A 23,021-nucleotide genomic window follows, 5' to 3' on the forward strand; every position below is an offset into this window, starting at 1 on the left:
GGTTATTGCCTAGAGTTGAAGTCCACTCCACCCAACATCCCGCCAAGGCAAAGGCCTATGTCCGCAGAGCACTTGCTCTTATTGCAGCAGGAAGTAGTGGTGATGCTGCAAAAGGGAGCAATCGAGCTCGTGCCGGTGGGAGAGGAAGGCACGGGGGTATATTCCCTGTACTTCCTTATTCCAAAGAAGGACGGATCTCTCAGACCCATTCTAGATCTACGTCCCCTCAACCTGTACATACTATCAGAACATTTCCACATGCTTACACTGCAACAGATTCTTCCCTTGCTAAACCAGGGAGACTTCTTAGCAACCTTAGATCTCAAGGATGCTTATTTCCACATTCCACTACACCCGTCACACAGGAAATACCTCAGGTTCACTATTCAAGGCAGGCACTACCAGTTCAAGGTCCTACCCTTCGGAGTCACAACAGCCCCGAGGGTGTTCACCAAGTGTCTGGCGACGGTAGCGGCGCACCTCAGGAGGCAGAACATCCATGTCTACCCCTACCTAGACGACTGGCTCGTGCAAGCCAAGTCAGAGCAACAGTGCGCCGCAGACATGTCGACTACAATTCACCTTCTTCACGATCTGGGTTTCTCCCTGAACTACCCAAAATCGCATCTTCAGCCGGCACATGTCCGGCAGTTCCTAGGTGCGACGATCTACACCCTGACGGCCATGGCTCAGCCAAACCAAGTCAGGATAGACAGCATGCAGGCTCTGATCCAAAGGTTCAGGCCACAACACTCGCTTCCAGCGAGAGTGTTCATGCAGTTGATAGGCATGATGGCCTCCTGCATCTTCATAGTCCCTCACGCACGGCTACATATGCGCCCGCTCCAGGAGTGCTTAGCGAATCAGTGGACACAGGCTCGTGGGCAATTGACAGACCTAGTGTTGGTTACCAGTCGGGCATACGACTCTCTGCATTGGTGGACTCCACACAACCTTTGCAAGGGCCGACTGTTCCAAGAGCCTGTGCCGCAGATTGTCCTGACAACGGACGCATCTCTCCAGGGATGGGGAGCTCATGTGCTCACTTACACAGTGCAGGGACTATGGACGACGCAGCAACAGAAGATGCACATCAACTATCTGGAACTGATGGCAATCTTCATGGCGCTCAAGTCCTTCATTGTACATCTGTGCAACAAAGTCGTGCTAGTCCGGACGGACAACATGACCGCGATGTACTACATTCAAAAGCAGGGAGGCACCCACTCGCCACAGCTGTCTCATCTGGCTCAGAGCATGTGGAAGTGGGCCATTCAGAGGAACATTTTCCTCATGGCAGAACACCTCCCAGGAAAGGACAATCAGATGGCGGATCTGCTCAGCAGGTACAGCCATCAAATGCACGAGTGGGAGTTACACCCATCTGTCCTCCACCCGTACTTCCGGCAGTGGGGTCATCCGGAGATAGACCTGTTTGCCACAAAAGAGAACGCAAAATGCCAACACTTTGCCGCCAGGTTCCCTCACCCACAGTCGCAGGGGAATGCGATATGGATGAACTGGTCAGGCAAATTTGCGTACGCTTTTCCGCCAGCCCCTCTAATACTGCTGGTCGCAAGAAAGCTAAGGCAGCACGAGATGACTCTCATCCTAGTTGCTCCAACGTGGGCGCGCCAGGCTTGGTACACCACGTTCCTCGAACTCTCAGTGGTGCCGCATCAAAGACTGCGCCTCACGCCCAGTCTTTTGACGCAGAACCATGGAGACATTCAGCATCCAGATCCGCAACAGCTCAACCTGGCGATCTGGCTCCTGAAGTCCTAGAGTTTGGATACCTTAACCTACCTCCGGAGTGCATGAACATCATCAAGGAGGCGAGGAAACCAACTACTAGAGCATGCTATGCTGCAAAGTGGAAGCGTTTTGTCATTTACTGTACAGCCAATGACATCAACCCACTAGATGCATCTATCCCCAACATCATCTGCTATCTGTTGCATCTTTACAAGTGCAATCTAGCGTACACTTCCATTCGGATACATCTATCCGCCATAGCGGCTTATCTCCAGAACAGGCAGCACCTCTCTGTCTTCAGAGTGCCCGCCATTAAAGCCTTCCTTGAAGGTCTGAAACGAGTCATTCCCCCAAGAACACCGCCAGCTCCGGTGTGGAACCTCAATGTCGTTCTCACCAGACTGATGGGACCGCCATTTGAGCCACTGCACTCGTGTGAACTCCAGTTCCTTACGTGGAAAGTAGCTTTCCTTGTAGCTATTACGTCTCTGAGGCGTGTCAGTGAGCTGCAGGCGCTCACAATCCAAGAGCCATTCATTCAAATTCATCCAAATAGGGTAGTGCTACGCACTAACCCCAAATTCCTTCCGAAGGTGGTGTCACAGTTTCATCTAAACCAAACTATTGACTTACCAGCATTCTTTCAAAACCCGCAAACGGTGGCGGAAAGAATGCTCCATACCTTAGATGTACGGAGGGCGTTGATGTACTACATAGACAGAACACAACCCTTTAGAAAAACGAAACAACTCTTTGTTGCCTTCGCACCGCAACACAAAGGCAACCCGATTTCCAAAGCAGGGATAGCCAGATGGATTGTTAAGTGCATCCAGATATGTTATCAAAAAGCCAAGCGCACTTTAACAATACCCCCCAGAGCGCACTCCACACGCAAACTGGGGGCATCCATGGCTTTCCTAGGGAACATTCCTTTAGAGGATATTTGCAGAGCAGCCACGTGGGTTACACCACATACCTTTACAAAACACTACTGTGTTGATGTGCATTCCAAGCAGCAAGCTGCTGTAGGACAGGCTGTTCTGAAGACACTTTTTCAGGTTTCTGCAGCTGGCACGGGCAACCGCCGCTGATGGAGGGACTGCTATGTATTCTATGCTAAGATATGAATTTAGCAGCCCACATGCCTCGAACTGAATATGCTACTTACCAGTATGCATCTGTTCTTGGCATGTAGGGCTGCTAACATTCATATCGCCCGCCCTCCTCCCCGGTGCCTGTCGCAGCTGCAGATATACTATTGTATTTATTCATTAGCATGGACATCCTTTACACTTTTCACTCCATCTTCTGCCACAATGGCGAAAAACAATCTGGGGATGGAGCCGATGCCCATGCGCACTGTAGTCCAGGGGAGGAGCCACCTATCTCAGGATACTTCGAAGACTCTTCCAGGACAACAATGTGCGATCATCCGAGCCCAACACTAGGCGGCGATCTAATGCTAAGATATGAATGTTAGCAGCCCTACATGCCAAGAACAGATGCATACTGGTAAGTAGCATATTCAATACATGCACTGCAATTAGCAAGAAAAGCAAAAGAAAAAACACATCAGGTCAAATAACCTTTGAACTTTGTGTTTTAATGAGTAAACCACTCATAAATTCTGAAAAATTGCTTGTAAATAGACATTGTTAGCCCTCAGGCTGCATTGCAAAACAATAGCATAGAAAATGAAACCATTTTCAACAAAAAAAACTGGCACCGTGCCTTTAAGGCAGCCATGACCCCGGGCTTCCCATCATGCCTCAGGGGTGACAGTTAGGTCAGTTGTTCTTTCCGGCTCCTTCAGTCAGGACCCTTGTGAAACAGCTCCCTTTTCTTTTTGGCTTTTTGTCAAAAAATACTCTTGTTAACTACAATTTTTTGCTTTCACTCGACGTCTTTTGGACTTAGGGTGTTACTGCTACCTTTTTTGGGCTCAAAAAAGGTGATTTTTCTGTCAAAGATGCCTTCTCTCTTTGACAAGTGCCCTTCATGTGGAAGGAAGATGGCCAAGACTGACACTCATTCAGTGTGTATCCTGTGCCTACCAGCTTCTCATTCTTCGAAAACCTGTGAACACTGCCAGGTTTTATCATCCAGAACTCTTAAAGAACGTGAGAGGATTTGTGTTTATGGGCTTTCTGAGAGAGGAAGATCTCCCGAGAAGCAGAAAAGTCGGAAGACGCGGTCGACGTCGAAAGAAGCCCCGACCGGTTCGCAGTCGGCGTCGACGGTGACGAAGATGTCTTCAGCGTCAACATCCAAGGTACCTCCGCGACAGACAGCGTCGAGGGATAGGTCGCCGTCGAAGCGGAAGAGTTTGACGGCGATCCACATGACGTCGAAGCAGCATCGTCATGCTGCGACGTCGAGGCATTCTCCGTCGACGCCAGGTCAACGGCGTTCGACGTCGAGTCATCCTCCGTCGACGACTAGTCATGGTCGTTCGGCGTCGAGGGAGCCTTCGTCGACACATAGTCGATCGACGTCGAAGCAGCCCACGTCGACGCCCGATCAATGGCGTTCGACGTCGAGGCAGCCTCCGTCGCATTCAAGCAAGCGGCATTCGGCCTCGAGGCACACCCCATCGCCGACAGAGCACAGGCGATCGGCGTCGAAGCAGCCTCAGTCGTCGTCGAGTGGACGTCCTTCAACGGCGAGATGCTCTATGCCGAAGGGATCGGTGTCGACGAAGCCACGGTCGACGTCGAGAGAGCGTATATCAGCTCAGCGCTCGGCGTCGATGCAGCCACTGTCTATGGATCAGCGGAGAGCCAGAGAACAGAGCGTTTCCCAGCCAGTGAGCCTCACTCCTACAAGATCACAGGAGAGGTCGCCTTTGAGGCAGGTGCTGCAGGAGACGGAAGGTGAACCATTGGACCAGTCTCGGTCTCAATTCGGTTCTCCAGGATCGGCATCGGCTGCGGAGGTGGGACAATCTCCGGTGCATGAACCCCCTGCCAAGAAAAGGAGGATCGCAGAAAGGAGATCTCGGTCGGGATCTTCCTCTAGATCTCAAAGGAGCCGATCCTCGTCTTCCTCATCATCTCACAGTGGCGGGTCTTCAGGTGGACGAAACAGCGGTTCACTTAGGGAGAGATCCAAGTCCCCTGCAGGATCGCAACAGGATCAAGTGGATCAACCTTCACGGCCACGTTCACCTGTGCAGGATCCCACTCACAAATCTCCTTCTATTCATCTTTCTCCAAGGTGGAATAGACCCCTTCACCACTGGGCCGAGGACAAGGCGATGGCTGATCGGCTAAAGGCATATCGAGACCAGGCTCTTCCCCGTAAAGAGCAGTCTCGTTCTAGACATTCAAGTGCGAAAAAATCTCGTCACAGAGATAGATCTCCATCTAGAACACGTTCAAGTAGAAGATCTAGGTCCAGGAGGACCCGTAGCTCTTCAGGTTCTTCGAGGAACCGTTCTCACAGGGATTACTCTCCGACCTTGACGAACAGTCCACGCTCGAGGGTATCTCCAACTGAGGATATCTTCTCGTTCCAGGACATCTTGGGCAGGGGAGCCCTGAAACTAGGAGTGCCTATGACTGCTCCGCAGATCAAGACGACAGTCATATTTGAAACCCTACAGCACAGAACGACACCCAAACCTTTGTTGCCGTTGGTTCCGGGTATAATGGACCCAGTGAATGAAGTCTTCCTGACTCCGGCAACGGTGAAGTCCGTCCCAGCTAGAATTCTCAAGAAGTATCGTCCTCCTGAGGAGGATCCTTTGTTCCTAAAATCTGATCCCCCGCCTGATTCAGTAATCATTGCGGCGGCTAGAAAATCCAATGCGGTAGCTTAGTCATCCACAGTACCGCCGGATAAGGACAGCAAGCAGCAAGACTCATGGGGGAGAAGAGTTTGTAACACCTCGGCTTCTTTCCTTAAGGTCTCTAATGCTGAGGCGCTGCTTGGCAGGTATGATAGATCTCTGTGGGACTCACTTCAGAGATTTTCTGAGAAACTTCCTCCGGAAGATAGGAAGGATTTTGAGGAGATTCTGTTGGAGGGCGGTCAAGTCTCCAATCAGATGATAGGAGCGGCGGCAGATGGCGCAACGCTGGCTGCGCATGGTTATGCGCATGGAATCACAGCGAGGAGATCCTCATGGTTGCGACTAACAGCATTGAAACCCGAGGCTCAAGCCAGGATTCTAAATCTTCCTTTTTCAGGCAAGTCTCTCTTTGGAGCGAGTGCTGATGAGGAGATGCAGAGGATGAAGACGGAGTTAGACACCCTCAAAGCCGTGGGGCTTGAAAAGAAGAAGGAATTCCGTAAGAAATTCCGTTCGGACAACAAGGGCTCTTCGAAGCAGAGGGTTCAAACCCCTCAATGGCAGAAGGGCCAGAACCAGCAAGGTCAACAAAAGTCGCAATACAAAGGCAAGCGCAATTCCAAAGGCAATGGGAATCAGCGACAAGGCAACAACTTCAATAAATCTCAGCAGAAGCAATGAGCCTTCACTTCCCCCAGCGCCGTTGTCCACTCCAGTGGGGGGAAGCATTGCGCATCACAGGACAGAGTGGCAGACCATTACAAAAGATCAATGGGTGTTGTCTACGCTGCAGAATGGGTACTGTCTTCGTTTCCATCGTCTACCTCCACCCGTTCCTCCGATGTCAACATCAAGTCACCAGCTACAAAAGTTACAGAAAGAAGTAGCGACACTCCTCGAGAAATCAGCCATCGAGAGAGTGCCGGTGGTGCAAAGGGGGAAAGGAGTATACTCGAGGTATTTTCTGGTCAGAAAAAAGGGCCAGAAAGAGGAATACAGGCCCATTCTGGACTTGAGAACGCTCAATCTACATGTACGAAAAGAAAAATTTCGCATGTTGGCGCTTCACCAGATATATCCACATCTCAGGAAGGGGGATTGGATGTGTTCGGTGGACCTTCAAGACGCATATTTTCATGTCCCGATACGTCCAGACCACAGAAGATTCCTTCGTTTTCGGGTGGGGACCTCTCACTACCAGTTCAAAGTCCTCCCGTTTGGGTTGAAGTCGGCCCCCAGAGTGTTCACAAAGTGTGTCGCAGTGGTAGCGGCAGCTCTACGCCGCAGGGGAGTCTTCGTATACCCATACTTAGACGATTGGCTGTTGAAAGGTCCAACTCCAGACAGCGTGAGGAATCAATTTCGGACATGCATAGAACTTTGTCAACATCTAGGCCTGCATGTCAACTACAAGAAGTCGGTCTCCCATCCCACTCAGAAGATTCACTTCCTAGGAGCTCTGCTAGACTCCGAGGTAGGAAAAGTGTTTCCTTCGGAGGAGAGACAGTCTTCAATAGCACTCAAGTGCCAGCAAGTTCTTCGCAACAGGTCTCAGAAAGTGCGAAAGATAGCCTCTCTCTTAGGATCGATGGCTTCCTGCATATTCTTGGTACCGAACGCCAGGCTTCGGATGCGTCCTCTTCAGCAGGATCTGGAGGACAAATGGGATCAGCAATCAGATCGCTGGGACGATCAGATCACTTTGTCGGAGGTGGCACGGTCCTCCATTCAGTGGTGGATGAAGAAGCAGAACATGCAAGTGGGAATTCTCTTCCATCAGCCTCCTCCTACACAGACGATCATCACAGATGCGTCATTACAAGGCTGGGGGGCGCACATGGGCCCTCTTCAGGTGCAGGGTCTGTGGTCTCCCAAGGAAAGCACCTACCACATCAACTTGCTGGAGTTGAGAGCAGTCCACCTGGCTCTCAAAGCGTTCCTTCCCTCGCTTCAGGAAAAGGTGGTTCTAGTACAAACAGACAACACCACCACTATGTACTATTTAAACAAACAGGGAGGGACACGCTCAAGGACACTGTCACTAGAAGCTCAGAGCATCTGGCATTGGCTTCTGGCTCGCAAGTTGTCTGTTCAAGCAGTCCACCTCCCAGGAGAGCAGAATGTGAGGGCGGACGCACTAAGTCGGCACTTCGAGGACAGAGAAGACTGGGTTCTCAACGACGAAGTGCTAGACGACGTTTTCCAGTCTTGGGGTCGTCCTTCCATAGATCTTTTCGCGGACGACGTAAACAGCAAATGCCCAAGCTTCGCCTCAAGGTTTTACCGACCAGGAACGAGAGGGAATGCTCTTTTGATCGACTGGTCAGAGGAATTTGTGTACGCCTTTCCACCACTTCCGCTGATCCCGAAGGTGGTGAGCAAGCTGAACCACTCGTGCACAACGATGATACTGATTGCCCCCGACTGGCCGAGGCAATGGTGGTACACGGACCTACTTCACCTGTCAGTGTCTCCTCACAAGAGGCTTCCTTGCAGGCCGGACCTATTATCGAAGATGAACGGGAGGATTCACCATCCCAACCTTCCATCACTGAACTTGGCAGCATGGCTCCTGAGGTCATTCAGTACGGCCATCTAGGACTGCCACAAGACTGCATGTCCATTCTGAGAGAAGCACGACGTCCTTCCACGAGACATTCTTACGCATGCAAGTGGAAGAGGTTCTATATGTGGTGTGTGCAGAATGGTCACAATCCGGTGAAGAGTCAGGAAGAAGCAGTTCTTCCATACTTGCTGTATCTGGCCAAAGCAGGTTTGAAGTTTAACTCCATTAAGGTGCATCTTGTTTTAAGGCAAGTGTCCTGTATTATGCTGTTGGGCGATCGAGGCAGCCGGCGGAACCCCCTCTAACGTAGACGACCGACCATTAGACGGGACTAACAGAAGCGGCTATTCATCATGGTCCCGAGCAATGTCGGTGGAATCCTTAACCAAAAGCCCGGCTTGATCTACGTTTAAGTTAAAGAAATACCCGACACATTATTGTGATTCGATCTGTGACACCGAAAGAAAAGGACTAGAAAGTGCAGGACTACGCACCGAAAGTACCTCCTTCCGGACGCAAGGCAGCTACTAAGGAAGAAGCTAGAAACTAAAACCTGGTAAACCTGCAGGAGGGACTACGGGTGGACTTTTTAAATCTTGGGTAATAATTGAAACTTACTCCCTCCTGATATGGTGAAGGTGGACCTTACTGCGTAGGCGTCCCCAATAAACTAAACAGATTTTTATCCCTTATCCCTGCCCACCATACTACTTTGGCCCTGACGAAGGTGTGGCCATATTGGCCTTCCACCGAAACGCGCGTCGGCACGTTGTCCCAGGAATACGGCAACCCGTTCTAAATACATCAGGACCCGTATTAATACCATCTGCCTGGATGAACCCTCCGTTTTAGGCAACCTACCTAAGATCTATTGTTGTCTACGCCATAATTATAAGAATGGATGAATGAGAGTTGAATGGTTCTATTGTAGTTAGGAAAATCCCTGTGTGAATGAATGTGGTAGTTTGTCTGAAGTATGGGCAGGTCTTAACTTTGAAAAGCATTTTTGTTTATATGTTTTGTAAAATATCATTGATTATTTAAATTTATATATGTATGTCTTTTGAATATATCTAAGAAGGAAAAAAATAAAATAAAAATAAAAAAATATGTATTTTTCCAAAACATGTTGTGGAGCTTGTTTGGAATGACCTAGTCTTGTCCTGTGCAGCCTCAGCCTCTGGGCTATTCATCCCCTCACCTTATCACAGTAGGATCCTCTAGGTGGGACCTTTATAAATAATTGGCAGGGTACCTTCTTTATTCTCTTTACAACTGTTATCATCTCGTCCAGCGCAGCAGCTGACAACCACAGCACCTTAAGATAGCAGTGTCGCCCGGGGTGGGATAATACAGCAGGCAGTTCCTCTGTCACAAGACCTTCTGTGCTGGGTTTATCCTGTACGTGTGGCCTGCCATGCCCCCGGCTGCAAGGATGCACAAATGCAGGCCATAGAGACGTTTTAAGGCATGAACACAGGCTTTAGGGGCCCCCCTCTTAGAGCCAGCTCGGTTCAGCAGGGAGACTTACCCTTATGACCTTTAATAAATCTTACATTAAATAAAAATGGTATTTAACACAATCTATTTTTAATGTGGGTGATGTGTGAGAGGCTGCTGCAGACTGTTTGTAGAGAAATGTTTGTTTCATGCAGCATCCATTAAACAAGTTTCTTTGATATCAAAACAGGACCTCACATCAGAAAAATGGTAGGAAGTCACAGATTTTGTTTCACAGACATTATTTGCAGTAATATTAATGAGTTGCTGCTGTTACAATCTTGAAAAAACACATCACTATCCCTAAATATTGGAGGTAAATACATTTCAAATTTAGACGAGCGCAACTGTGCAGTGTCTGTGACCTGGCCAGAGAGGGTACGAAAGAGTTGAAATTGGTTCATAAATTCAAACCTAATCCAAACGGGGGCCCTCAAAATAAGTTTGGCCCACGGCCCCCAAAATCCTTAGGATATCCCTGGCTGGCCAGACACTCTGTAACAGTGCCATGTGAGCAGGCGTCATCTGACATGGCCTAGCAACCCGGCGAGCACAGTATGAAGATGGCAAACTATATCAGCGCAGTAACTCACTGCAAGCGTTGTGCACCACCTCAGGCTCTTTGGATACACGGCGACCCTTGCACTGAAAATAATAAATGGTGGTTCTTTATTAACTGTGCTTGCACTTGATGAAGAAGCATACATTTTTCCTCTTTAACTAACATGCCAGAGGTTACTGAATAAGGCTAGGTGCAGGGTTTAACAGAGGTGCTACCTCACAAAACTCGTAGGGTGATGCATCACCAGCCCTGTGACATTAAAGTAGTCCCTCGTCTTCAATGAATCCAAATTTAATTTACTAACTTAGAGTGCATCATCATGAGCATAAAAAAAAGTATTTTTTTAAATTACAGCGTGGCGCTAGGTTAGTGCCCTTACATTTTTTGCTGATTTGCAGCAGTTTTAAGATCTTATTAGAGTTTCTCGTTGCTGACATGGGTGTAATTTCTGATATTTATGTTTCCATCGTCTTCCTTCCTTGATTTTGCTCGTGAGAAAGTGTCACTCATAGTCGTTGAATGGCTCTCACACTGAAAGTATGAACATGTCACACATAAGCAATCTGAAACCTCAGCACCTATGTGAAACCTGAGTGCTGAGTCTCGTACTAAACATTTTCAATATTTTAGTAAGTAAATATATAAGGGACACACCCTGCCACTGTAAGGTGCAGTTAAAAAGAACCACTGTCCATGATGAGCTCTCTCTAACCGACTTTCTGCACACACGGGAGTCAAAGTAGTTGTACTTCGTTTACCAGTTTGAACGCCGTCACGCTCAGCTGTTCTGTCCGGCAGCTAAGAAGCCAGCGGGTGTATATTTGCTTCACATATCAAATAAAAAATTAACAACAACAGAAATGTTTCACCATATTTGGGACCCTCGCTAAAGCAATAATATATGGCTGGTCTAATGGATTTCAATAATGTGTATTTCATAGCGTGGCCACACGATGGCAACATCGTATTGTATACAATTATGTAAGTCCTCTTTGCAGCTTTCCTCTTTCTCACACAAAACACATCTCTTAACTTCCGAATATGGGCCCCCGCCTACGACTGCATCCCAGAGATTGAAAATTACTCTAATCTGTTAAAATGAAGGAATCTTTTAAAGATAGCACTTGGACTTTTTCGCAACTGTTTTCTCTTAATTTTTGTACTTTCTCGTGTGTGTGTGTGTGTGTGTGTGTGTGTGACGCGCGTGTGACGCGTGTGTGGGTGGGGGGGTGTGTGTGTGTGACGCGTTTCGGCGATCCAAGTCGCCTTGCTAACATAAACGCCACTGTGATATACAACAATTATTTAAACCCCACCCAGATGGTCATGTGATGGGCCGACACCTAACTAATAGTGAACATAGAAGAAATACTATTTGTAGTTCACATTGGGGCACTGGCAACACGCATAGCAAATTGTGTTGACAGCAGAAGCAATAAAGTGAATGACAGTGCAAATACTATCCTCATGTAACCAAAATCATTAGAATCTAAAAAATACATTTTTGATATTTTTATAATTGCGGTATAAATACTCGAAATCATGATAATGAATTACCGTACAAATACAAAGATTATCAATACGCAATGTAACACTGCCACAGAATAAAGTTATTGCATTTGACATCTTAATCGTAAGTGTATACACAATACATTTGCCAAGCAAACTTTGCTCTACCTACGGTTAGCGGGCCAAAGAAAGTGAATAAAGTGCTAAGGGCTGAAAAATTTCGAAACAAACTAGGCTAAAAATAAGTGTGCTTATAGATGTTCCAAGAGAGAAAGCAGCAAGTTATTTCAATCAGAACATCATAAATGGATATGTTTTTCAAACATAGAACAATTTAAATCATCAAAATTCTGCATGCACCCCGCCCCCCACCCCCACCCCTCTTTAAAATGAGCTGTGCCGGGAATGAGGGAAACCTGTTTTGAGACTCCCTCATTTTCTCTGCCCCTCCTAGACGGATCACCCCAAAAGATTCCAGGAAAAAGCTGAGGTGGAAGAATGGTTTTTGGAAAGTTTCATGAGGATTCATCAAACGGCGCCAAAGTTGCAAGCAAAAAAAATAACTGCATTTCCTATGGAGTTTCAAGTTTCAAGTTCAAGTTTAATGTTTATTGCTTGATTAATTAAAATCATCACAATCCCCCCCTACATAAAATAAGTGAGATTCATATACTCGAACAGCAAGAAATATCATTATGCAAGTGCTCATTTTACATCCGTACTCTATCTCCCATACATTTCAAGTGTATAAAAATCTGTTATTATAAAATCATTCTAAAACTATGTTTAGATCAGATTACAACCAAAAAGTTACAATTATATACCAACCAGATTAAAATTATGGGGATATGTTACATGAAATTATGGTTAAAGATCATCCGCTTGCAGTAGACCGCGGTTGACTAATCTCATAAACTTAACTCCTCGGCAAGACAAGATGCATGACGAGCCCTCCAGCCATCTTATCACTGCTTGTCTGCTAGAGCGAATGTTCAGATTGATAAAGATCGCCTTTAGGTATTGTCTCCTTTGGGTCAACATGGCTGGACAGGCGCACAACAAATGGGCCAAGGTTTCCTTTTGGAATCCACATAAGCGACAACGTTCTGAGTTAAAACCTGTCACCCAAGAGGGGGATAAATCCTTAGAGACGTACACCCCCATCCTGAACTTTAGAAAGCACATCTTCAAATAGGAACTAAAATGGGCAGATAAGTAGGCTTGTGGCTTTGGAGACCTGTATGAATTCATGACTGTCCATCCGTGCCGTCTCTTTGTGAGCGCAAATTTATCTTCCAATAAAGATTTCTTTTTGCTTGCGACATTCACAGTTTTATTAAAGGACACTCGATCCATCTTGTTGTCCCAAGCTGGTTGGAGTTCCAAAGTGGCCAAAGATGAACTCAAATAACTCCCCCAAGAATTTGGGGTATCTTGCTCATTCTGTGACCTTACTTCGTCCCAGCAGAGTCTATTTAGAGTTTCCGCTTCGGGTAGCCGGAGGGTGTGGCAGAATTTAATAAAGTTACGCATTGCCCTGTATTTAAGATCCTGAAGACCAAATTCCAGTCTCACTGGGGCGGGCGAAGCACATTTTGGCAAATCAAAAACTGCTTTATAAATTTTGGACTGCAGTTCGTTCTGGAGATGCGAATCTTTGCCGCACCAGGGTACAAGGCCGTATGACAAACTTGGTTGGATTTGGGCAGCCATGACTTTTAACAAATGCGAATGGTTAGGGCAGTCCAATTTTTTACGCAAGGATCTATAAGCGTAGATCAGGGACTGAGTCTTTGCCTTGAGGGACATTTTGTGTTCTATGTGACTTGTGCCCTGCCCGATTATTACGCCCAGATATTTATATGAACTTTTTTCTTCCACATGGACGCCCTTAACCCTCCATTTGAACTTTAATTTCCTGCTGTCAACCAGACGAACAATTTTTGTTTTATCTTTGTTTATCTCTAGCTGTTCCGAGTCCAGGTAGGATGCCAGGTTATTTATTGATCTTTGTAGTCCCACTGGGGTTTGGCTTAACAAGACAATGTCGTCTGCATATTGGAGGATTGCGACTGGTTTGTTGGGCAGTTTCGGGGGTGGCAGTCTGAGTTTTCAAAGTGTCGGGCGATATCCGATAAATACAGATTAAAAAGGCTTGGGTCCAAGACACAGCCTTGCTTCAGACCACTTTGTATAGGAATATTTCCGGTGGTGCTTGACCCGTTTCCCAGCTTGACTCTTGTCCAGGTGTCAGTATGCAAGGTTACAATGGCGGTGAGGAGTGCATTTGGTATACCCCATCTTTTAAATTTATTCCATAAGTGATTCCTGCTCACTCTGTCAAAAGCAGATTTGATGTCCACAAAACAGGCTAAGAGGCGGACTTTCCTTCTTTGCGCCTGTTCCGTCAATAGAGCTTAAATGAAAAATTATATTTATATAGCGCCAACCACCCGGAGGCCTCGCAGCGCTTCACAACCCTTAGAGCTAAGGTTGCAAGGTTCGATTGAGTGCCCATGCCTTGCCTGAATCCTGTTTGGAAGTTGGGTATGATGTTTTGTTCCTCCATCCAACGTTGCAGATGGTTCAATAGGCACGAGGCGTATAGTTTGGCTTCCACGTCAATCAAGGAGATTAATCTGTAATTCCCTGGCTTACCATGGTCTCCCTTTTTGTGTATGGGGTGTAGGACAGTCCCCCTCCAGGAAGCTGGGATGTTAGAATTTACATAGATCTCGTGGAAGACTGGTGTTAGGATTTCAGACCATAACTCTGGGTTATTCCTGAAGATTGCGTTTGGAATGCCGTTTGGCCCTGCCGCTCCCTCAGACTTTCATTTCTTTATGAGGATTTCCTATGGAAACATTTAGTTGACTAGAACTGCCCAGTGGCAATTACCACTGAGAAATATTAATATATATGTACATTTTCCATGAGGTTGTCAAGACATTCACATCCTACAGAACCTCAGGTCTTTACTAGGCCCCTCTCGAGTGTGATTCAAAATCCACAACATTCTTTCACTAAGCTGGATCACTTAAAGTGCTTACTAGGTGTCCCTCGCGAGTCCGATCTAACTGAAGTCTCCACAAACAGTCAATACCCCAAGTGATTAGTAGAAGACACTCTCAAATCAGATGGCTTACTCTTTCATGAAACTGCAGTACCTTAAGTGGGTACTCTGTGTGCCTCTCGAACAAGAAGCAAGTGTGTGAAATGGCCTTCACAAAACTGAGGGGCTGTGGCTTAAACCTAACAGTTTGCAAATATTTACTAGTATAATGAATTGTGCTTATTTTCCATACTATAAATGAATATGCCAAAGCCGATTTATGATAATGAGTATTACATTTCTTGTTATTTATCAAAGTGATGGCAATCAACTATACACAGGTACTAGCAATCATTGGTAAATACAAGTGCCTTCAAATGTCTAACAGTGGGGGCTATTTTTTAGGTAAATTCATATATGAGCACATACAAAATGCAGTCCCTCAAAGCTGACTCAGTGTGTCGAATAATACTGGCTACAACACGTGAATGACAATCCATATTTATTGTATTTCTCTGAACTAAGTATGCTCACAAAATTAACCTGGCCTTCGTTTTCATTCTTGGTCCGGATTTAGAAGGGCTTTAGACGCTGTTTGTTTAACAAAAAACATATAAATCCTAGCTCCTAACTGGATCCTATGGATGTGTTGTCTTTGCATTCGGCACTGTATCTCTTCAATGGTTAGGGGTACTTTCACCACCTACGTTTTAGTAATATCGCTTTGTCTTTGTGTTTTATTCAATATTCCTATTTTGAATGTTTTTCATTATTGAATGAACTCTGCGCACAGTTTATTAATGGCTTTAAAGAGTTATTTGCCATTTGGTAGCAATACTTTGACTTTAAGCATGAATGTGTTTTTACTTGTGCAGCTAACACCTTGGTACTTTTTTTCCTCCACCTAGAAGTACATTGCAGATTGATGGCCCCTATGATGAAACCTTTTATGAGCGATTAAAAAATATTTCAGTTGAGGATGATGGTTCAGTAGAATATGCTGCAACAAAGGTAAGGCATTTCTGGTGGGGGAAATGTGCTTTCTTTTAGTTACTTAGAGTGAACTAGCCTCACGTTGACCGCCATCTACATATCTATATTATAGTCCATGTATGTAACATTGAAGCACATTATGTAGCTCAACTGAGAGAGGAAGTAAGCTTTCAACAATTGCAAAAGGTTAGCCTGTCTTCCTCGTTTAGAGAAGGCCCGTAGATGTTAAGGCTAAGAGCACCCCATTCCCAATTGTGCTGGTTGGACTTACCCTCACTCTTTTTGAGTGAAGGTGCTTACAAGAGTTCATGCCGGGGTCCAAGGTCCTGGACTTCAGTTGGAAGGATGGTACTCCAAATAAAAGGGGCTGGGTAATGAGGCTGGTTGAATGTTGGAAGCAAGCAACAGAAGGGGATTTGGAAGCTAAGAGAAAAAGGAGGCCTCCAGTGGTGTGTCAGCAGAATGGGGATATGAACTCATTGTGTAATGGGAGGGGGTACAGATGGAATATTCTTTGGAGATTTAAGATGGGAGAGGAGAAAACTGAGAAGTGGTAAAAACTTTGCTTGATAGATGGTAAACATTTGTGGGAATCCGAATTGGTGGATTAACACCCCCAGATAGCTACCCTGTATGGCAATATTTGCAGTACTGAGGCCTCACCACGTTTGTGTTCTACGTCAGTGTGCTTTGGGGACACTTTTTCAAATATGAATATGTTATGCAAGTTCGTAGAGTGCAGTATCAACCAAGAGCGTATCCTGGCACTGAACAGGTATGAGTCTAGCCAAACATGGAGCCTAGTGGTACTACTCGAAAAGCCAGGTCTTCAGCTTTGTGCGGAATATAAGAAGTGAGGAAGAGTCTGTTATGTCTAGTGACATTGGGAGCGATGTAGGAGAAGGCTCGACCTCAGGATCTGGTTATCCATATACATGGGATATGTGCATGCAGAAGTCCGTATGAGCGGTGGTGTCTGGAAGGTTTGTGAAAGCAGATGCGTTTGTGGCGGTGTGGTGGGCCAGGGTTATGTAGTGCCTTAAATTGTGCTAGTTTGGGGATCCAGTGGAACTCCTTTAGAGGACTGGTGTGATGTGAGTGCAGCATGGTAGTTTGAGAGTGATTCTGGCCACAACGGGGCATATGTATGAAGCCCATTTCCCGTTCACAAATAGGCCGATTCTCAGAATCGGCCCGTTTGCAAACAGGAAAATGCCTTTTGGGAGGTATCATCCCAAAAGGCCCTTGCAAAATAGGGAATCACAAAATTTGCGATTCCTTGTTTTGCGAAAGCATGTAAGGAATCGCAATTTGCGATTCCTTAAATGCGATGTAAAAAGCACCCAAGTTGTGCGATTTCTCCTTAAGAAATCGCAAATTTGCGATTTCTTTGAAAAATGCACTTTTTGCATTTTTCAAAGTTCCATGTGGCGCACATACATGCCCTTAGGGCATGTTTGTGTGCCTCATGTGCACACATGCACATTTCAGGGGTGCAACAGGGTGTCCTTTTGACACCCTGGCACCCTTGAAATTGCATTCTCAATTTGCGATTCTCTAATTGAGAATCCAAATTGAGAATGTCTTCCCATTCATTCCTACGGGCCTCCAGGCCCATAGGAATGAATAGGGAGGTATTCCTTAATTGCGAATCGCAATTTGCAATTCGCAATTAAGGAATATGTAGGATTCGCAAAATTATTTGCAAATCCTACATACATAGCGTTTTGCGTTTCTCAAATAGCGATTTTTTAAAAATCGCTATTTGAGAATCACAAATGTATCATTTGACACATATGCCCCAAAGTTCTGATTGGTCTGCAGCCTTCTGGTAATAATTTTTTGGTTGTTCCAGGCATGAACAGTATCTTCACATTCCAGCTTGCTTGTGACAAGGGTGTGTACGACGGTTTTCTGGATGCTGATTGGAAGCCATTTGATCTTTTTTTTTTCTCGGTTAGACATTTATGTTATTGAAAGACTGTAACATTGCAAGGAACAGGCATGCAGGATACTTTAAGACTACATTGTTCAGTGTTAATGGTTGGTTGCTCAGGGTATCGAAGCATGAGGTTGTGAAGGCATTGACCTGGGCGGTCATGTTGAGTTTGCTGTTGATGAAGATCCAGAGGTTCTAGTAGTAGTAGTAGTAGTTAATACTCACCACTGTTTACAATCATTGTAAGATGTCACCCACAGCATGAGTAAGCACTCCAGTAGCATAAAGAACGGAGAGCAGTAAATGGTAGCAAGGGGGCCTCAGGAGCAAGTTTATGGCAGTAGTAAACCGAAGCAGAAAAGGGCAGACTTTGAGGAGATCATGAAGGAGAAACCAAATTATGCAACAAAACAGCAGAGGTGAATGCTAAGGGAAGGCATGGTGTGAATCGGTACACAGGTGAACAAACCAAACAAAATGCACAGTTACAATGCAAGGTGTTCTCAGTTGCATTGGGTTAAATGCAGTATCTTTCCCACTTAACCTGGAGGTACTCCTCTGTCATCTTGAACTTGGAAGTCACTATACTTTCTGATGGATCAGGTATGAGATGGAATGGGAAAGAGCGTTAACATTGCAGGCACTAGGAGGAGCTACGCTAGCAACCAAGATGGCCGCGTAAGCTCCCTGCTCCGCCGACCTCCGCCGGTAGCTGATAAATCCTGATATTGATCCTGAATTCGCACCAGACTCCCGTGTGGCTGAACCGCTGCTGATTCTACAGATGCAATCCCGAAAATGTTATCGCCTCTAATGGTCAAGTTATGCCGTATTTCATCTTTGGCCTAACCCAACGTGGGAGCCGGGGCCTTCATTTCTGACCCATCCGGGTTGGAGTTGAACAACATCGGCCGCGAGACTTGGGCGGCGTCCGGTCCTTCGAAGTGGAGAATATCCAGACCGGGTTGGATGGTGGTCCTGTGGTCCTGTGGTCCGGTTGGTGCTAAGTATACGGTGGCAAGACGCATCTGTGGCTGTGGACGGGGATCCGTCGCCCGAAGCCCCCCTGCTGACCCCCTGGGGTCGACCGGTCCGGATCCTCGCTGGCGGCGGCGGGGTGGAGATCCCGAGATCGACTGGTCGCCCACCGTTACCGTCCGCTCCGCTTGTGCCTGTTGCCCCCGAGTAGTCGACCTCCGGGGTTAATGATCTGATCTGTTGCTTCGCGAGAGGAGATGGAGCGGGCGGAGTGTACGCCGTCGCTGAAAACCGTAATGGCCGCCATTGGGACCCTAAATTCGCGGATCACCGCCATCATCCACAAAATGGTCGTAACAGCTGAGGCTATTTGTTTGAGACCGGACTCCGACCCTTTGCCAGATTCGGAACACGTTGTGTCACCCGTGAAGCGGGTCTCGCTTGAAACAGAGGGCCCGTGCAGAAACTAGGACTGATGTATACTGTTAGCTCACGAACAACAGCTTGCGAGCGCGGAACTACCAAAAATTCATCATTTTTAATGCCGCTATCACCCAAGATGGACACAGCTGATCTTCTATTCCTGGAGAACGCTCTCAGTGCATACCGGATTGATTTCCCATTTTTTCTCCTCCCAGCTGGTTCTACTACGTTCACAAGACTTACTGTCGGTGGAAGGGTATTTCTGTTTGATGGGTGGACTTCGTGCACTAGAACTGTGGACTCGATCCTGCTGTCCTGATTTTGACTTTTTTGAACGTTTTACTTCCCCAGTCAACATGGTGGTTCTAGTGGTGAGAGCTCGCACGAAAGATCGGAAGGGCCAGGGATGAGTTTGATTGTCTGGGTTTGATATAACGGCTTCATTGGATACGGGACTTGCAGTCTATAACGATGCGGGAGTCGGGCGGTTTTTATAAACTTCACCGGTTTGTTTGGCTTGTAATTGCTATTTTTCAAAGTTTTGACTATATTCTGGGGTTGTTTGCTTCTGGCGGGGGGTAGTGGGAGACCGGGAGCCTGTCTGACATCTCCTCCTCCACTCTTTTCCTTCTTTTAGGATTTAGTTAGTTTGGCGACAGGCACGCTGCTCGTGGGATCAGGCCGTAGCCATTGCAGGGGTGCAGGGTGGGGGGATTGGGGAGGGTTTTTTGTTTTTGTCTTTATTTAGTTCTATGGCCTTTTTCTTTTCTTCTTCTTCTACAAGAGGTGGGTTGCTTATCCTGAATCGATCTTTTTCTCATATCTGGGTGTCTACTTTGGTCTTAATTGTCCTGATTTGTGGATGAACAGGCTTCGTAGGCCTCAGCTTAACGGGGTTGCTGATCTGAAAGAAACAGGTTAGTATTAGATTCCTTACCTTAGAATATCCCCAGGCGTCAGTCTGGATCCGGAAACTTTTGCGTAGCAGTACCCCTGCGCGTCGGTAGGCGTCGTCTGCAGGCGTCCCCTGCGGCTCCGCGTCTGTCGTCGGCGTCGTGCGCCGTGATGACGTCGCTGGAGTATATAGACGCCGCCTCCGCGCGCTGACGTCAGTTCTTCTTTTTTCCGCGCCAGTTAGCGCAGATCCGAAGAGCAGTACTCCGGTCTTTTGACCAAGTTTTTGATAAATTCCTAATTCTTTCTACGGTGCCGGTAGGATGCCCGGTTTCAAGAGTTGCGACGGGTGCGACCGCCTGATGTCGGTCACCGACCACCATCGACTCTGCCTCCGGTGTCTGGGCGCGGACCACGACGTGGAGTCCTGCGTCGACTGCCGGGCCTTGACTAGTAAAGCTAGGCGGGAGCGGTCCCGCAAGCTGCTCGAGCTCCGAGTGTCGGCCCCGCGTCGAGAGCGGTCCCGGTCCGGTCGGAGGTCAAGGGAGCGGTCGAGGGAGCGATCGCGGAGCCGCCATGAGCGCTCCGGGAGTCACCGCCATTCCTCCGGTTCGTCAGGTAAGCGTCACAAGAAGTCGGGGCATAGTCATCGTACCCCCGACTCCCCCCGACGCCCGCGTGATGCGGCCGGGGGTTCGGGTGGCCCCACCCCCGCGGCCCCGCGTGGGTCGCCGACTGCCCCATACCCGTCGGTCCCTGGGGAAGGCGCGTCGCGCGAGGAGATTGAGGAGTTCCTCATGGCTATGAGGGCGATGTCTCCTCCGGCGATGTCTCCTCCGGCGGGGCCTGCGGGTCCGTCGGTCCCGTCTGGGGGCCCGAGCGGTTCGGGTGCTCCTGCCTCGACGCCGCCGGCGGCTCCGGCCCCGGCGCCGCTGGGTCCCTCAGGTTCGTCGCCGGCTGGTCTACCGGCCTCTCTGGCGCCGATTCCATTGGGCCAACCCGTGGTGCCGCCTCCGCGCGACGCCGTGGCTCCGCCGTCGGTTCCGGCCGGCGTCGGGGCGCCGGCGCCGCGCGGCGCCACCCCCATTCCCTCTCTGACTCCTGACGCGGAGTCGGACCGGCATCGTCCGACGCCGAGTCCGGCGCCGTTGGAGCCCGTTGGCTCCGAGGAGCCTGTCTATATCGTCGACCCAGCCTACGGCGATGAGGACGAGTATGGAGAGGGTTGGGAGGGGTCTGAAGACCCTTTATCCCGTGCCTGCCAGTATGATGTGGACTGGGTAGGTGACTTGGGTGATGCCAGTGGTCTGGACGAGTCGCCCAACCCTGGGTTTGTCTCGCCTTCCCCTGTGGCGTCGGAGGCGGGGGCTGCCTATTCGGTGGTCCTGATGAGGGCTGCCAAGGCCTTGCGCCTTGAGCTCCCCGTCGCTAAGGTCAAACCTAACATTCTGACCGAAGTGTTTAAACCGCAGTCATGCCCTCAGGAGCCTCTGCTGCCGTTTAATGAGGCCCTGACGGATGTCCTTTTGGGCACCTGGTCCAGGCCCGCTTCCGGTGCGCCGGTTGACCGGAACGTTGCCAGGCGTCACCGTCCGTGCTCGGACGACCCTGCCTTCCTCTCCACCCATCCCTCCCCGGAGAGTCTGGTGATCCAGGCCTCCACTTCACAGTCCGCATTCCCGTCGGCCCCGCCCGATCGGGAATCGAAGCGATATGACCAATTTGGCAAAAAGGTCTTTTCGTCTTTGAGCGCTGGACTGCGGTCTTGTAATACCGCGTGCCTCTTGGGCCGCTACACCCACTCCCTGTGGGATACGGTCGCGGAGTGTTTGCCGCAATGCCCGCAGGAAGTGCGGGACAAGCTCAACCAGGCCTTGGTTGAAGGCCGGGATGCGGCGAGATACTCGATCAGGTGTGGTCTTGACACGACCGACTCGCTGGGACGGGCTATGTCCACGACGGTGGCGATTCGTCGCCATGCATGGCTGAGATCTGCCAACTTCTCGCCGGACGTCCAGAATGCCCTCATGGACATGCCATTTGATGGCAGTCGCCTGTTCGGTGACAAGGCGGACAACGCGCTTGAGCGCTTCAAGGACTCCAGGGTCACGGCCAAGTCCTTGGGTCTTTCGACCCAGCGCCAGCAAACGGGTTCGTTTCGCCCCTTTCGTGGCCAAGGAAGTGGCGGTCCCACATGTGCTGCCAGCCACGCGCCGCAGAACGCTCCCCAGCGCGGTGGCGGCCGTGGTTTCCGCCGTGGTGGCGGTAGAGGGCAGCGGCGAGGTCAATCCACACCTCCCCCCGCTGCAGCCTCCAAATCTTCCTAGTCCGAGCTTTCGGGCTCACGTGACGCCAGTGGGTGGCAGGGTTCGCCATCACCACTCCCGCTGGCGCACGATTACATTGGACAGGTGGGTGCTGCAGCTCGTCCGAAGGGGCTACTCCCTCCCCTTCGAGTCCACTCCTCCAGCCATGCCACCGCAGAACCACCGTGTGTCGGGGGACCACTTGACACTTCTGCAGGAGGAAGTTACGGCCCTCTTGGCCAAGGGGGCCATCGAGCGCGTTCCTGGGCCAGAAGTAGGGTGTGGTTGCTACTCCCACTACTTTCTGGTGCCCAAGAAGGACAAAGGAGGCCTCCGTCCTATCTTGGACCTAAGGAACGTCAACGGCTTCCTCCGGAAGGAGAAGTTCAAGATGTTGACTTTGGCTCAGGTCTTGGCTGCTCTAGACCCACAAGACTGGATGGTAGCGTTGGACTTGCAGGATGCGTATTTTCACATCCCCGTCCTGCCGGCCCACCGGCGTTACCTGCGGTTCACGGTAGGCCACGAGCACTTTCAGTTTATCGTGCTCCCATTCGGCCTTACCAGCGCCCCACGGGTGTTCACGAAAGTGATGGCGGTGGTCGCAGCTCATCTGCGCCGGTTAGGGGTTTCAGTCTTCCCCTACCTCGACGTCTGGTTGTTGAAGGCGGGCTCGCCTCAAACAGTCGTCCACCACCTTCAGATGACGGCAGACCTCCTGCACGAGCTGGGGTTTTCCATCAATGTGCCG

At 48.8% G+C, this 23,021-nt stretch overlaps 1 protein-coding gene across 1 annotated transcript in view; it reads left to right on the top strand.

Moving 5' to 3' along the window:
• The window catches only part of IPPK (inositol-pentakisphosphate 2-kinase), a 350,009-nt gene that overhangs the window by 275,162 nt on the left and 51,826 nt on the right, over window positions 1-23,021 (top strand). The window contains exon 11 of the mRNA XM_078661382.1: window positions 15,646-15,748. Within this exon, the coding sequence (XP_078517508.1) occupies window positions 15,646-15,748 (103 nt within the window). The remainder of the gene's footprint in view (window positions 1-15,645; window positions 15,749-23,021) is intronic.

The sequence above is a fragment of the Lissotriton helveticus genome, chromosome 9, assembly GCF_964261635.1.
Source record: "Lissotriton helveticus chromosome 9, aLisHel1.1, whole genome shotgun sequence".
NCBI lineage: Eukaryota > Metazoa > Chordata > Amphibia > Caudata > Salamandridae > Lissotriton > Lissotriton helveticus.